General features: G+C 49.6%; 1 protein-coding gene across 1 annotated transcript in view; it reads left to right on the top strand.

The window, feature by feature from the left end:
- DELE1 (DAP3 binding cell death enhancer 1) overlaps window positions 1–13,868 on the top strand; it is a 339,909-nt gene that overhangs the window by 155,992 nt on the left and 170,049 nt on the right. The window contains exon 6 of the mRNA XM_069654111.1: window positions 7,450–7,523. Within this exon, the coding sequence (XP_069510212.1) occupies window positions 7,450–7,523 (74 nt within the window). The remainder of the gene's footprint in view (window positions 1–7,449; window positions 7,524–13,868) is intronic.

The following is a 13,868-nucleotide window of genomic DNA, read 5'->3' as shown; positions in this document are numbered from 1 at the left end:
CAGGAGCTCCGTTTTTTCGCTATTGAGGCAGAGCCAGTTGTCTGCCATCTAGGATTGGATGGTGGAATAAATGGTGGCGAGTGTGTTAAGATCTGCATCATAGTGCCCTGTGAGTGGGATAAGCACCTGCGTATCAGCATAATTAGTATGAGATGTGCATGGCGTCAAGGATGCTGAACAGGGTTCTTGTAAAAAGGTTGTAGAGAGTCGGTGCAATGCACGATCCCTGTGGAACGCCACATTTGATGTGGCTGGGGGTGGCACAGGCATAGTCAGAATACTTTCATGACACACTGCTGGAGAAAGGAGGTGCTCCATTCACATGCCTTTGGGGAAAAGTTGGCCTCAGTAGCTAAATGGCGACACAGAGTGTTGTGATCGACCAAATCAAAGGCTGCTGACCGGTCTAGGAGCTGGAGGAGCGCAGTTTTCCCTGTGTCTCTGATATCGTCCATTTGGTTCTTTAGGTCTAAGAGGACCGTCTCAGTGCTGTGGATGGAAGCCAGATCGCCGCAGGCCAAGAAGATTCTTTTCCAAAAATTCTTGGACTTGAAGGTTGGCTGCTTTGTCAAGAATTTTTAGTAGAAATGGGACGGTTGTGATGGGCCTATAGTTCCCTGGAACCGTTGGGTCAAGGGAAGGTTTCTTGAGGAGTGGGCGTACCCATGCTTCCTTGAGACCAGATGGAACGTGTCCAGACTGGAAGGAAGAGTTAATGAATGCAGTAAGGAAAGGCGCTAGGATTTGTGCCGAATCTTTGACGAGTTAGGCAGGACAAGCGTCTCCTTTGCAGTTTGCGGGTTTGATGGATTGAGCAAAGTGGTCACTTCCAGCTGGGTCATATCTCTGAAATGGAAGGTGGAGGATTTAGTCATGGGCGCTTTAGGCATAACCTTATGTAGGTTAGCTATGAGGTTATTCAAAGCTTTTTGGTGGCCGTGGATTTTGGTTTGGAGTAAGTTAAGTTTGTCCAGCATGGCTAACTGAATGCTGTTGCACCATTTCTCATCTTTAAGGAGGGAGGTGGTGCGGAGGGCTTTTCTAGTTCCCTGAAGATGGTGAATAATTCTTTGGAGCCCGATTTGGCGTCGTTAATCCTCGAGTTGAACGATGAGGATTTGGCTAAGGTGATGTTGGCTTTGTAAGAAATGGAAATGGCAATGGCTTTGAAGGCATTCCTTGTGGCTTCTGAGGGATTAGCTTTCCAGGCGGAGAGTGCAGCCCTCTTCCGTGAACGTTGGTCAAGCAGATCTTTTGAGAACCAAGTATTAGAATGTTTAATTTTCTTGGCTTTTTTTAGGGTAAGTGGAGCTATGGCGTCGACTGCTTGGGTGACAATTTCTTTGAAGGTGTTGGCTAGGGTGTCTGGATCTTTGGAGAAGGGGGCTTGAAGGCCTGGCACCTGTAGGTAGGGTGCTAGTTTTTGGGCAGTGAGTAGGCGTGAGCTCCTTGCAAGTGCTGCATGGAGGGGGGGTGATAGGACCACGAGGTCCTTTTTTAGTGTCGATGTTGAATTGAAGATAGTGGTGATCAGACCAGGGGATGGGGTTGTTGGCGACGATTTGGATGGAGCGGTTGTGTTGGCTGATCCAGTCAAGGGTGCGTCGTCCTTAAATAGAAGGGCTTTATAGGAAGATCCACCTTAAACAGTTTTTCAAAGACAACCCTTTTGAGATCGAACAAACTAACAGTGGCTTACATAACCGATCTAGTTTCTGCCCTCCTGTCACCAGTTATAGTCTTGAATCTATTGTATTCGAAAGGAGGTTACTGTCCGATTTGGAACATCTGGAACAAACCCATTTGTCTAATGCATTCCAGAACTGTTCGGCTGCACAGAAAAGAGCTTTTGAGACACTCAAAAACAATAAATTCATAGTGATTAGCAGCGCGGACAAGGGCGGCGCGATTGTCCTTTTGAACCGCTCTGATTACATCAACGAACGTCCGACAGTTGTCGGACACTGTTTTACAAACTCGTGGAACAAGATCCCACTCCACTGTTGAGGGCCTTAACACTGAATAAAGTTGAGAAGGCTAAAGATAGACGCTGGATCACTGATAAGGAAGCAGATTATTTAGTGAAACCGGATCAGAGTATCCCTTTGTTTTACATATTACCCAAGGTTCACAAGACACTAACTAACCAACCCACCCGGGAGACCGATGGGGTCTGGTACAAACTCTTTATTGGAACCTTTGGCTAAATTTGCGGATTCTTTTTTTAAAGGCTTTGTGAGTAAGATGCCTTCGCGCATCCAAGATTCTATGGCAGTCATAAACTTGTTTGAGAACTTTCATTTTGATCTGTGTGAAGACATACTGGTGACGATGGACATTGACACTAAGATCCCACAAACTGCCACATTGGATGTTATAGAAGAACTATTAATGACTAAACGTGATCCGGGCATGACACCCAATTCATTAATCTTCTGGTGTACCATGCTTTCTCTCACTGAAAATTACTTCCAGTTTAAACGACAGTTGTTCCAACAGATCCACAGGACTGCAATGGGGTCAGCTGTGGCTGCATCTCTGGCTAATTTGTATGTTTTTTTTTTTTTTTTAAACACATGAGCATTTACAGTGATAAGTTTCAAGTCACATATTACTGTGTGGAAGAGGTACATCGATGACGTGCTGCTGGTGTGGCACGGAGATGAAACTACTCTACTGGCATTTTTCCAATGGTTGAAGGGGATGAATCCTTTTTTGAAATTCACTTTGAATTATCACAGAGAACAGATACTTTCTAGATCTTATCGTTTCAAATTGCTCGACCAACGGGTTAGAGCTCAAACCTTTCCACAAAGCTGCTGATCGCAACTCCCTAATCAGGTATGACAGTTTTCATCCCAAGTCTCTGAGAGATAATTTGCTGTTTGGCCAATTTTTGAGGCGCAACGTAACAGTAGTAGTAGGGATGTTTTTGTGTCGGAAGCAGCCTCACTGAGTCACAATCTTATACAGCATGGCTATCCCAAAAAGATTGTGAAACGGTCACTGAAAAGAGCGTCCAATAACCATTGGGAGGCTTTGTTAGAATATAGACCAAAACCTATACCTGCCAGGCCGGATACATTAGACGGGTGATTAAAGATGCTCACGAACACTAATCAGGTGGTCAAGATTGTGAAGAAGCACTGCCATATTTTAGCAAAGGTCAAAATACCCATCGATACACCACGTTGTGCCTTCAAACGTGGACACAGTATCAAAGAACTGGTGAGCAGGAATGATGTGATCGACAGGCAGAATGTCCAGACCACCATTACGGAGCAATGGGGTCTGGCTAAATTGAGAGGACATGCACCTTGTGGGATATGTTTGTTGTCAATTTACCAAGAGGACCAATGAGGTAGACATTGGGTTACCAAGACCATGGGAACAGAAAATGTTCTCAAATTGTAACTCGATGAATGTAGTGTATACTATATGGTGTCCGTGCCCCAAATTATATATTGGGAAGACGGAACGGAGGATCAAGACCCGTGTAAGCGAACACTGGAGTTGTATTAGGAATAGACTCCTAACGGCTCCTATGGTTGGACATCATCATGCATGATCATAGTTGTAATGACCTGAGGTGGACAATTTAAAAAAAGATACTAAAACAACTCAGCTGACAAGCAAATTCTGTCGAATAGATGAGACTTATCTTTTTGAGTAGGATCTTCTGGGCTTAAATGAACAGATGGACTGGAATATTTAGTATTATGTCCAGTCTTGAGTGTTCCTGCGCCCTGGTCCAGGCCATCCTTTTCCATGTACCCAGTACTTGTATCCGGCTATGTGTTGGCGAATGTATATTTTATTTAACTTTTTCACCATCAGATAGCAGTGCTGGGTAAACAATACAGGGTGTTTTGCTATAGGCATGTCTGCGCCACTATTTGGGCAGTGTCATTCTTAGTACGAGTTAGCCATGGAATGTTGATGCCATGTGATGACGTTTGGGTATCATGTCTTTGATCACACGCAATGGTGCTACCACGTAATGACGTTGTAGTATCACGTGATGATTATATGTTCCGAAAGGCCGCTCACCTCCAGTCTCCGGAAATACATCTGGCGTGCTGGAGCGACTTTTGAATTGGCAGTGGTGAGTGTTCAAACGAGGTACTGTTTTTTTCAAACCCTATTCTGCCGGAGTTAAACGCACTATTTTGATGTATAGCGCTATCAGCACCAGTCTTGTCGTGGGACCGCATATCCCGTACATAATTACTAGAGCGGGATCAAAGTCAGTGTCTATTTCATCTTGTACAGTGTGACTGATCCTTACAGTTTGGTCCGTTGTTTTTGTTTGTTTGACAGATATATTACGGTGCCATTATTGGAACGAGACCAGACGGTGTAACCGTTTTACTACACATGCGTATATCTATAAAGAATACAGAGTTGCAATACCATTCCAGGATAGATTTGATGCTTTTGGAATACAAGGTCAGTAGTATTCTGGCCCATGGTTTACTGGGTCCTCTAGTTGACTATATGCAGTATGTATAAGCTGGCCACATACTGGATACATGTGTGAATCACAGCCCCCCCTTTTTTCACAGCCTGATAAAGTTGGTGTGTGACCACGTTGACGTTAACGATTAACTCCTTATCAGTCTTCAGATAAGGGACATTAGTTTTGTCCGGTCCTTGCTGCAAAGCTGTTGATGGGAACCGACGGAACTGTAGGGGCGTGAGTGCAGTGTTAGATTACTGGATCGGGCACTTAAGGTGATCACCAGTGAGTTATGCCACTTCCTCCTCTGGTGTTGCTATTCATATGTTGCATGGCTTCCCGTGGTTTCAGTGTCTTGATTGCTTGAACATGCAGTACTTTACACCGGTTAACCCATTTCATTGCATGCAGCATCTATGGAGGTGTTAGCAATCTTGTCCTAATGATTAGGTTTATATGAAACTAGGCATCCGCTCCGATATAGAGTAATGGAGCGGTGCTTCGTCTCATTACTATGTTAGACAATGCTATTGGGACGCCTGGATGGAAGGTTCTAATTGCGGATCTCCTTGTGTTTAGTGTCATAAGGTGGTGGTGAACGAATAGAAACCAATTGAGCTGGTCGTCTTCTTACTTCGTGTGGTATCACATGTGATATCCTTATTTGATGAGGATGAGTGAGGGCGTCTAATGCCCCCCCATTACACCCCGCTTATTCATTTAGTGGCAGTGTTTCGATTCAGTCGGTATAATTATGTACTCAGTCGGATTGAGTATTTGTTTCCAATTATAGGTGAGTCTCTGATTTTTGTCTACATGTCTGTGCTTCCATGTGCCTTTCCTTGAAAATCCCAGACCTACTTACCCCTGAAGAATTTCTGCAAAACGAATTATGTACGGAAAGAAACATGTTGGGTTGGGGAATTTGAATTTGCTGTAGGTTGTACTAAGTAATACACAGTGAAACGCACTGAATGGACCAAATTATATGTTGTTTTGTTTCTCTGTGAATGTCTATCGCCGATAGGACAGTAGATTATATTTGAGAGTGCAGTCTTTTTGTTAAGGCTGTGATGTCATATTAGATCATTGTGAAGTAAGGATGCTTGGTTGTTTGTGTGAGAATGAGGTATGTCTGGAGTATGTTTTCAGGGAATGTGTATGAGTAGATGGGTTGACCATCTTTCTCAGTATTTTATAGGTGCAATTGTTGTGGCACTTTGATGATTTTTAGAAGGAAATTGTTATAGAAATTTTGTATGAATTAATAAAAATGTCATGCATTTTGAATTTGTAGTGAATTTGAATTGTTTCGCATCACATGCTTTATGTATTTTGATCAAGGATACCTCATTATGTTTTTGTGAGGTATTGGTTGTATAGACGTGTGTCCATGACCAGAGCTCACCCACTGAAGCACATGTGCTGTGATCTTTTTTTGTTTAGGTAGACCTTTTGGTACATTCCAGGTCAGGTGAGAGAAACCTGGTATCCCCTGTTACTCTGGTTTGTTGTTGTTACATATTTTCACAGACCACCATCCTACATACCAACAAACATAAAATAAATTCGCCCACTACACACGAGCCAGCGTGTGCTGAAATTGAGTTGGATTCGCAACAATTTACAAATTCTGGGTTGACGCTTTTTTTGTGCATTGATCGTACACATCTTTTGTAAAGTGCAGGCGTGGAATCGATTGGCCCTAACATCTCCCAAAACCGCATTGGCTCTACTTTCGATTTCGTCCACCGTAAAAACGCAATGTGTAATCCATCTGCTTATTAAATCAATATCCTTCGGGAATATATTTTTGAGCAAACTTCTCCTTTTAACTTGGCGTATTTCAAGAGTTTTGTTGCTTTCAGTTTTAGTGCAGTTAAAGTGAGTAAACTGGAGGGTTTCCCTTGTGCATACTAATCCAGTAAAGTGAATAATCCTGTGTCTATTGTGACTCTTTGGGTGTTTATTTTGTGGGATTAAAGTACCACACAATCTGAATGTGTGCGATACAGATGCATGGGATAATGATATGAACTGTTCACAATCTCTGGAAGGCAGTGAACTTAAGCATCCGTATCATGGTATCTCCAAAAGATTCAGTTTGATGGCAGTGGTGGCAGCACCTGTTCTCGGAAAGCCTTTTGAAGACTGCATCTGCGTATGCAGAGAGCACTTAAAACCACCACTATTTTTTACTCCATTTTGTTTCATATAATGCAAAATGAGGATAGCGTGGCAGAGGCACAGTGTTTTTCCTTCTATGCTGTGTCTAAGGATCAGCCAGTGTTGTTCAGTGTCTCAATAGTTAGCAAGCGCTTAGTTGCAGGATGCCCCACGTCTTCTGGAAATTAAATTCCATATGCTCTAGTCCAAATGAAGGCACATCTAACATGTCTCATCTATGACCAAGGGTGTTTTGGAAGATGCTTGCAGTGTTGTGAAAAATGTAATGGAAAACTTTAAAACATTCTTTTATTTATGCTAGTGATTATCCTCAATGTGCAGAACGTATGGTTTAAATATGCAAATATGACACTTTGTATGTTAATAATCTAATTTACAGAACAAATGCTGATTGCTTGAATGTGTTATCTACTGGCGTCTTCCCTCATCCATCAGTGATGCAGTGCATGTTGTGCTCTATAAATTAATGTTGAGACCCTATGCTGAGTATTCCCTAAATCAGTAGACCACTTCATTAGAGACTATTAATGACAGAATAGCATGAATCTTGCCTTTATATTGCAAGATCTTTTAAGAGAAGCTTGGATAGCAAAGAATGCTCACCCAGCTCTGAAATGGTGGTAGTGCAGAAAAACATCTTTAATGATCTAAGACTGTAAAGAGGGGGAACATTTTCTCAGTGGTACATGTGTGCTGTATTCAATGGTCTTCTAGTAGAGCAAACTCTTACCAAAGCTGCTCTCACTTTCTTTGATCTGGGGGTCTGCTTATTTTGTTCATTGTGTATTCCTTAATTTCTTCAGATGAATCCGAGTTCACAAGCGGCTCCACCTCCGCATCGGAAACTGGAGACATCTGGACTGCGCAAAATTGTGAGGTATGTTTGAGTAATGCTGTTAAAACACAATTCCAATGTTGGATAAAAAAACTGGATTCGCACATAGGCTGGCTCCACGCTCGCCTTGGGTGTTTCTGGTCCTGCTGAAGGAATTATGATACGACTCCTGCAACCGTCTGAGACTAACATTGTTACATAGGTTCCTTATTTAATCATCACTCCCATTTACTTTTTGCAATAATTGGTTTTCGAGGGGATTGGGTCCTCCGACGTATTCCATATCTGACAGTAATCACCACAGCTCTGCTGCTTCGAAAAAATCTTTCGGCTTCTGCGTCGATACGCCGTCTTCGAGTGCCTCCGCCGACGTAACCGGATGTTATATGTAGGACGCACGACACCCGTAGCCTCAGTTCCTTTTTTTCCGCGAACGTGTTTGCTTCAGAGATCTCGGCGCGCCTTGACTCTTTGGAGTTTCTGTTCTTTCGGTTCTTCGAACCTGTTCGTTTGTGTAGTTTCTCCAGCATGGGGTCTGGCATGGATTCACATGCTCATGAATATTCCCCGTCAGGCTGGGAATCCTCGGTAAAGAAAAAAATCAGTATCCGTTTCGTTTCTGATCTGTCTTTCTTAGTAGTAACCAATCACTGATCTCTGCGTCATACTGACCACAGCCAATGACTGTCCTCTACCTAAGCCCCGCCTCTGGCAGCCATCTTCAGATTTTTACCGCACGTTCAAGTGTTGGAATCCTCGTGCTATTGCTCTCGAGCGTTAGTGCTTTTTTCATGTTTTTTCTCAGAAAAATTTCTCTTTTTTCGGTCAAAAGAGCCTCAAGCTCCACCGTTCATCAGATCAACGGGGACCCGTGTCGGATTCGTCTACGCCCCTCAAGGGTGAAGATTTCGTCGAGCCACGCTTTTGGAGGACTCCAGAAGTTTCTCAGGCCCATCTCGGACATGGCCCAGGAGAAGGGAAGCTCGACGCCCGGAAAGCTGTTCAGGGTCTGCCCTGGATGCCAGCTTCAGAATGTCTTTAAGGAAGACGAACACTCCCTTTGCCTTTACTGCCTACATGAGGACAAGACGCACGTGGAGAAGGACTGTGCGTTTTGCGGCAATATGTCGGAGCGGACCATGAAGGACCGCCATCCACGTCTCGCCAACTGGCTAGAAGGAAAGAGACCGTCAGGCGAAGTCCGAGCGGCCTTCTAAGACCTTTGAGGGCGCCCCGGCGACGGGGGTCCAACAGAAGGCCAAGCACCGTGAGTCCGCTGGCACCGGGAGCGCCGAACGGTCGGGCTCTACGGGCGCCAGGCAGGGCGCATCCTCCCCGGCGCCATCAACCACGAGCCAACGCTCTGGCTCGGGTAAGAGGAAGGCCGAGCACCCGGCGAAGCTCCTGGAGAGACCCCGGTCGAGCTCGAAAGGCCCCATCGGAGGGGGAGCGAGGCGGTGACCACCCCCCCCCCCCCCCCAGGGAGAAGGCGGTGAGCGCACCTAAGGTGGTGAAAGCCTTAATTCACCCGGCCAAGGCCTCTATCGAGACAGTCGCGGCGGCCCAGGCTCAGCCTGTGGAGGCTACACCAGTGGTGGCGACCTCGGGGCCCAGAGTCTCCCTGCCACCGCGGAGGGAGTCCTCTTTCATGCCCATCGACAGGACCCCCGTGAAACCTCCGACGGAGAAGAAAAAGGGGGGGGCAGGAGGTAGTCGTGGATTCGGCCTCAACCTCTGAGGAGGAGCTGATCGAAGTCTTAAGCCACGGCGTTGGCGTGGAAGAAGACTAGCCCGTCGGGAGGGACCCCGACGGAGATGACGAGAACGTCGAGGGTGCCGACAGGGCTCATAAACCGCCCGTCGGACTCCCCTCAACCAGTGCCGCAAGACAACTCGGCGGCCATTTTGTTGGCTATACAGTCCTTATGCTCGGAGATAAGGACGAGACTGCCGTTACCACCAACGGAGGAACCGCTCCCGACGGGGGACCCGGAGCCAGGCCCTTCTGGGAGCCCTCCCCCCTAAGAGAAGGATTCATCCTCCACCTCCTTTTCAGCCATCGCGCCCTGTTCAGCCCACCTCCCCGTCCACGACACGTGGGGATGATACGGGGACTGACACGGCCACGACGGGTACAGATGACAAGGTTTACGACGAGGATCTCCCGTCCCCTCCCACCCGGGCTTCCCCACCCGACGAGATTGGATCGTTTCACTCCATGATCGCCAGGGCATCCGAGCTTTTCCAGCTCTGCCCGGAAGAGAAGAAGGAAGGTTTCCTTTATCAATGGCGCGAGACCAAGAGGAAGACGGTCCTCGCTGTACCTCTACTAGACGATATTTGGGATGAGGGCCTCGCCCTCCTCAAGAACCCATCCACGACGCCGGCTAGAAGGGATTGGTACGAGAAGAAGTACCGGGTCCCGGACGCGGCCCCCTTGTGCCTTCGGGCACAGCCGACCCCGGACTCGGTCGTCTCCGCGCAGGGTGGGGGGGGGTGCGGCCTCTACGTCGACCTCCCCGCCGGACGGCGAGGGAAAGAAATTAGACACCATGGGACGCAGAGTCATCTCGTCGGCAGCGACGACGATTAAGGCGGCCAACGCCTTGGCTATCGTAGCCCGCTACGACGGAGTTGTGGTACAAACTGGCCCCCCTGCTGGACTTCCTACCAGACGACAAGAGGGCGGAAGCCCTAGAGATCTTGCAGGAAGGAGAGGTGGCGTCGGACCATGCCATTACGATTGCGACGGACATCGCTGACGCTGGATGTCGCCAGTTGGGCAACGGCGTGTGCCTTAGGCGGCGTGGATGGCTCAAGGCTACTGACTTCCGTCAGGACGTGCAGACCAGAGTATTGGACATGCCGTTCAATGGAAACAACCTGTTTGGGAAAACAGTGGACGATTCCCTTCAAGCCATCAAGGCGGACACGGAGACGGCCCGGGCTCTTGGGGTTCTCCAGCAACGGCGGCCACCCTTTCGGAGCGGCGGAGGCAAACAGGGTGCCTCCAAAGGTTCCAGCGGCGGATTTCCACCTACCATCAAGCGGCCCGTTCGTCGTCACAGGAAGCTTACAGGGGACGAGGCAAGTCAGGCGGACCCCGCCGTCGTCGCCAAAGAGGACAAGGTGGCAAAGCCTCGTCAAAGCAGGACTGAACCGGCCGTGGGGTCGGGCCCCCACCAAAGCACCCCCGGTGGGAGGCCGGCTGGCGAGCTTCGTCAGCGTGTGGGAGTCCATCTCCACCGACCGTTGGGTGCTGGACGCCCTAGCTCAGGGTCACGCGCTCGAGTTTCTAAAGAGGTGCCTGCGCGTCCCCCCTGTGGCCAAGAAAGAACATCACGTCCCTCAATTTCTCTTGGAGGTAAAGGCGATGCTCAAGAAGGGCGCCATCGAGCTCGTCCCAAAGAGGCTTCGGGGCTCTGGAGTTTACTCAAGATACTTCCTCGTGAAGAAGACGGGAGGATGGCGTCCCATCCTGGACCTACGACGACAAATTCATCAAGGCACAGAAGTTCCGGATGGTCCCCCTCCAACACGTCCTGGGTCAACTGGAGGAGGGCGATTTCCTGTCGTCGTTGGATTTGGAAGATGCCTACTTCCATATTCCCATCCTAAAGGGACACCGAAAGTTTCTCAGGTTCGTGGTCCAAGGGCGTCACTACCAGTTCAAAGCCCTTCCCTTCGGATTGAGGTCGGCACCCAGGGTGTTCACCAAGTGCCTCGCACCGGTGGCGGCGCAGCTGCGCCGAGAGGGGATCCACGTCTACCCCTACCTGGACGACTGGTTCATCCGAGCAAAGACTAAGGAGCTCGCCGTGGAGCACACGGCAAGGACCGTCCAACTACTCACGGACCTGGGATTCTCCATAAACTACGCCAAGTCCCACCTGGTGCCCGCGCAAGACGCACTGTTTCTGGGAGCGAAGCTTGACACAGTGTCGCTTCTGGCCTCTCCGTCGGAGGAAAGGACGAGGGCCATCTTGAGCAAGGTGCAGCGGATGCTGGTTGCGGACGCGGCCAGGGTGAGGTCCATCAAGTCCCTCCTCGGAATGATGTCTTCTTGCATTTATCTCATCCGCCTGTGCAGGCTCCGGATGCGCCAGTTGCAGGAGTTCCTGGACGCGCGCTGGATCCAGACGATGGGCAGCTTCGAGGAGAGGATCACACTCGAGAGTTTCCGACGAGCGATCCGGTGGTGGGGCACCCGCGCGCATCTGACGGCGGGCATGGACTTCCAGACCCCCGGCCACCAGGAGACAGTGACCACGGATGCCTCCCTGGAAGGGTGGGGAGCGCACACCGAAAATCTGCACGCGAGAGGCCTTTGGCTTCCGACGGAGAAGTCCCTCCATATCAACGTCCTGGAGCTCCGTGCAGTGTTTTGGGCCCTCAGGTTCTTTCTTCCATCCCTCAAGGGCAAGGTGGTGAGGATCTTCACCGACAACACCACCACCATGTTCTACATCAGGAAGCAGGGCGGTACCAGATCCCCCAGCCCTGTCCAAGGAGGCGCAGGATCTGTGGCATTGGGCCGTCGCCCAAGGGATGTTTCTGGTGCCGTTTCATCTGGCAGGGATAAAAAACACCATTGCCAACTCGCTCAGCAGAGAGCTGCGCTCGTGCCACGAGTGGGAACTACGACAGGATCTAGTGGACCGCCTCTTCCGACGGTGGGGCACACCCCAGATCGACCTGTTTGCGACGGCGACGAACTCCAAGTGCCGGAGGTTCGCCAGCAGGTTTCCCCAGCCGAGGAGCATGGGCGATGCTTTCTCGTTCCCCTGGGAGGGCCTGTTTCTATATGCGTTCCCTCCATTGCCATTGCTGATCCGGCTCATCAACCAGCTCAAGAGGTCACGGTGCAGGATGATCCTCGTCGCACCTGCGTGGCCGAGGCAGATATGGTTCCTGGACCTTCTGGACTTGTCAGCGTCCCCGTCAATCAAGCTGCCAGTGGACGCGGATCTTCTCTCCAGGGAAGGAGGCGCCGTCCTCCATCACGACCCGAAGTCGCTGAACTTGCAGGCCTGGCTCCTGCAGCGTTGGAGTTTGGAGGATACGACATACCGGCCGACTGCAGAGAGGTTCTTGCAAAGGCCAGGGCGTCCTCAACTCTTAAATGCTATGGACACAAATGGAAGAGGTTCTCTGTCTGGTGCCACGCACAGAAGATTAACCCTCTACGGATTACGGCTCCCCAGGTACTGCCGTACCTTCTGACGCTGGCCAAGGCTGGACTGGCGCATGCGTCGTTCAAGATTCATCTTGCTGCGATCTCCCGATACACCAGAACCACGGGGCGGACATCTTTGTGGTCTCATCGTCTGAAAGAATTCATGAAGGGACTGTTCAGATCGTTCCTGCCGGTGAAGGCTCCGGCCCCAGCGTGGGAGCTCAACGTGGTGCTGACCAAGCTCATGGGACCTCCGTTCGAGCCTCTGCACTCGGCTCCGTTGAAGTTCTTGTCGTGGAAAACGGCGTTTCTTGTGGCCATCACCTCCGCACGAAGAGTGGGAGAGATCCAGGCCCTTTCCTGCAAGCCCCCTTACTTGACTTTTCACGACACGAGGGTAGTGCTCAGGACGCACCCCTCCTTCATGCCCAAGGTGCCGTCCGACTTCCACCTTAACGAACCCTTGGTGTTGCCTGTTTTCTTCCCGTCGCCTTCGTCGCCGGCCGAAAGGACTTTGCACTCGCTGGATGTGGCTAGAGCGCTGAAGTTTTACGTGGACCGCACAAAGTGTTTTCGGAAGACGTCACAACTTTTTGTGAACTTTGGACCTGTCAATCAGGGGAAGGCTCTCTCAAAGGCCTCCATTTCCAGATGGCTCTCCGGCTGTATCATGTACTGTCATCGGTTGGCAAACTGACCGCTGCCTGGCCGTCCGAGAGCCCATTCCACCAGAGCGATCGCAGCTACCACGGCGTTCCTATCTGGTGTGCCCTTGCTGGACATCTGCAGGGCTGCTACGTGGAGGTCGACGCACACCTTCACGAAATTCTACTGCGTCGATCGGGATTCCACGGAGGAGTCCAGGGTCGGCCAAGCAGTGCTGCGCAATCTGTTCGCCTAAGGTGAGCCGGGTGAGGAGGTAAGAATTGCTTAATGTTGAGTTTGATGTAATGCTTAATGTTGAGCGTTTGCCACCTCCCGTGGTTGTGCATGTATGTACTGCTATGTATTCTTTATCCATGAGCATGTGAATCCATGCCAGACCCCATGCTGGAGAAGGAACAAGTTACTTACCTGTAACTGTTGTTCTCCAGCATGGGTCTGGCATGGATTCACATGCGAACCCTCCCGCCTACCCCTCTGCGGCTCTTCACTTGATCATACTGCCACTTCACGTGCTACCAAATCTGAAGATGGCTGCCAGAGGCGGG

This window comes from Ambystoma mexicanum, chromosome 3q, assembly GCF_040938575.1.
Source record: "Ambystoma mexicanum isolate Mex_15411 chromosome 3q, UKY_AmexF1_1, whole genome shotgun sequence".
NCBI classification, from domain to species: domain Eukaryota; kingdom Metazoa; phylum Chordata; class Amphibia; order Caudata; family Ambystomatidae; genus Ambystoma; species Ambystoma mexicanum.
The sequence above is the reverse complement of the archived record's forward strand: the minus strand, read 5'-3'. Positions and strand labels throughout refer to the sequence as shown.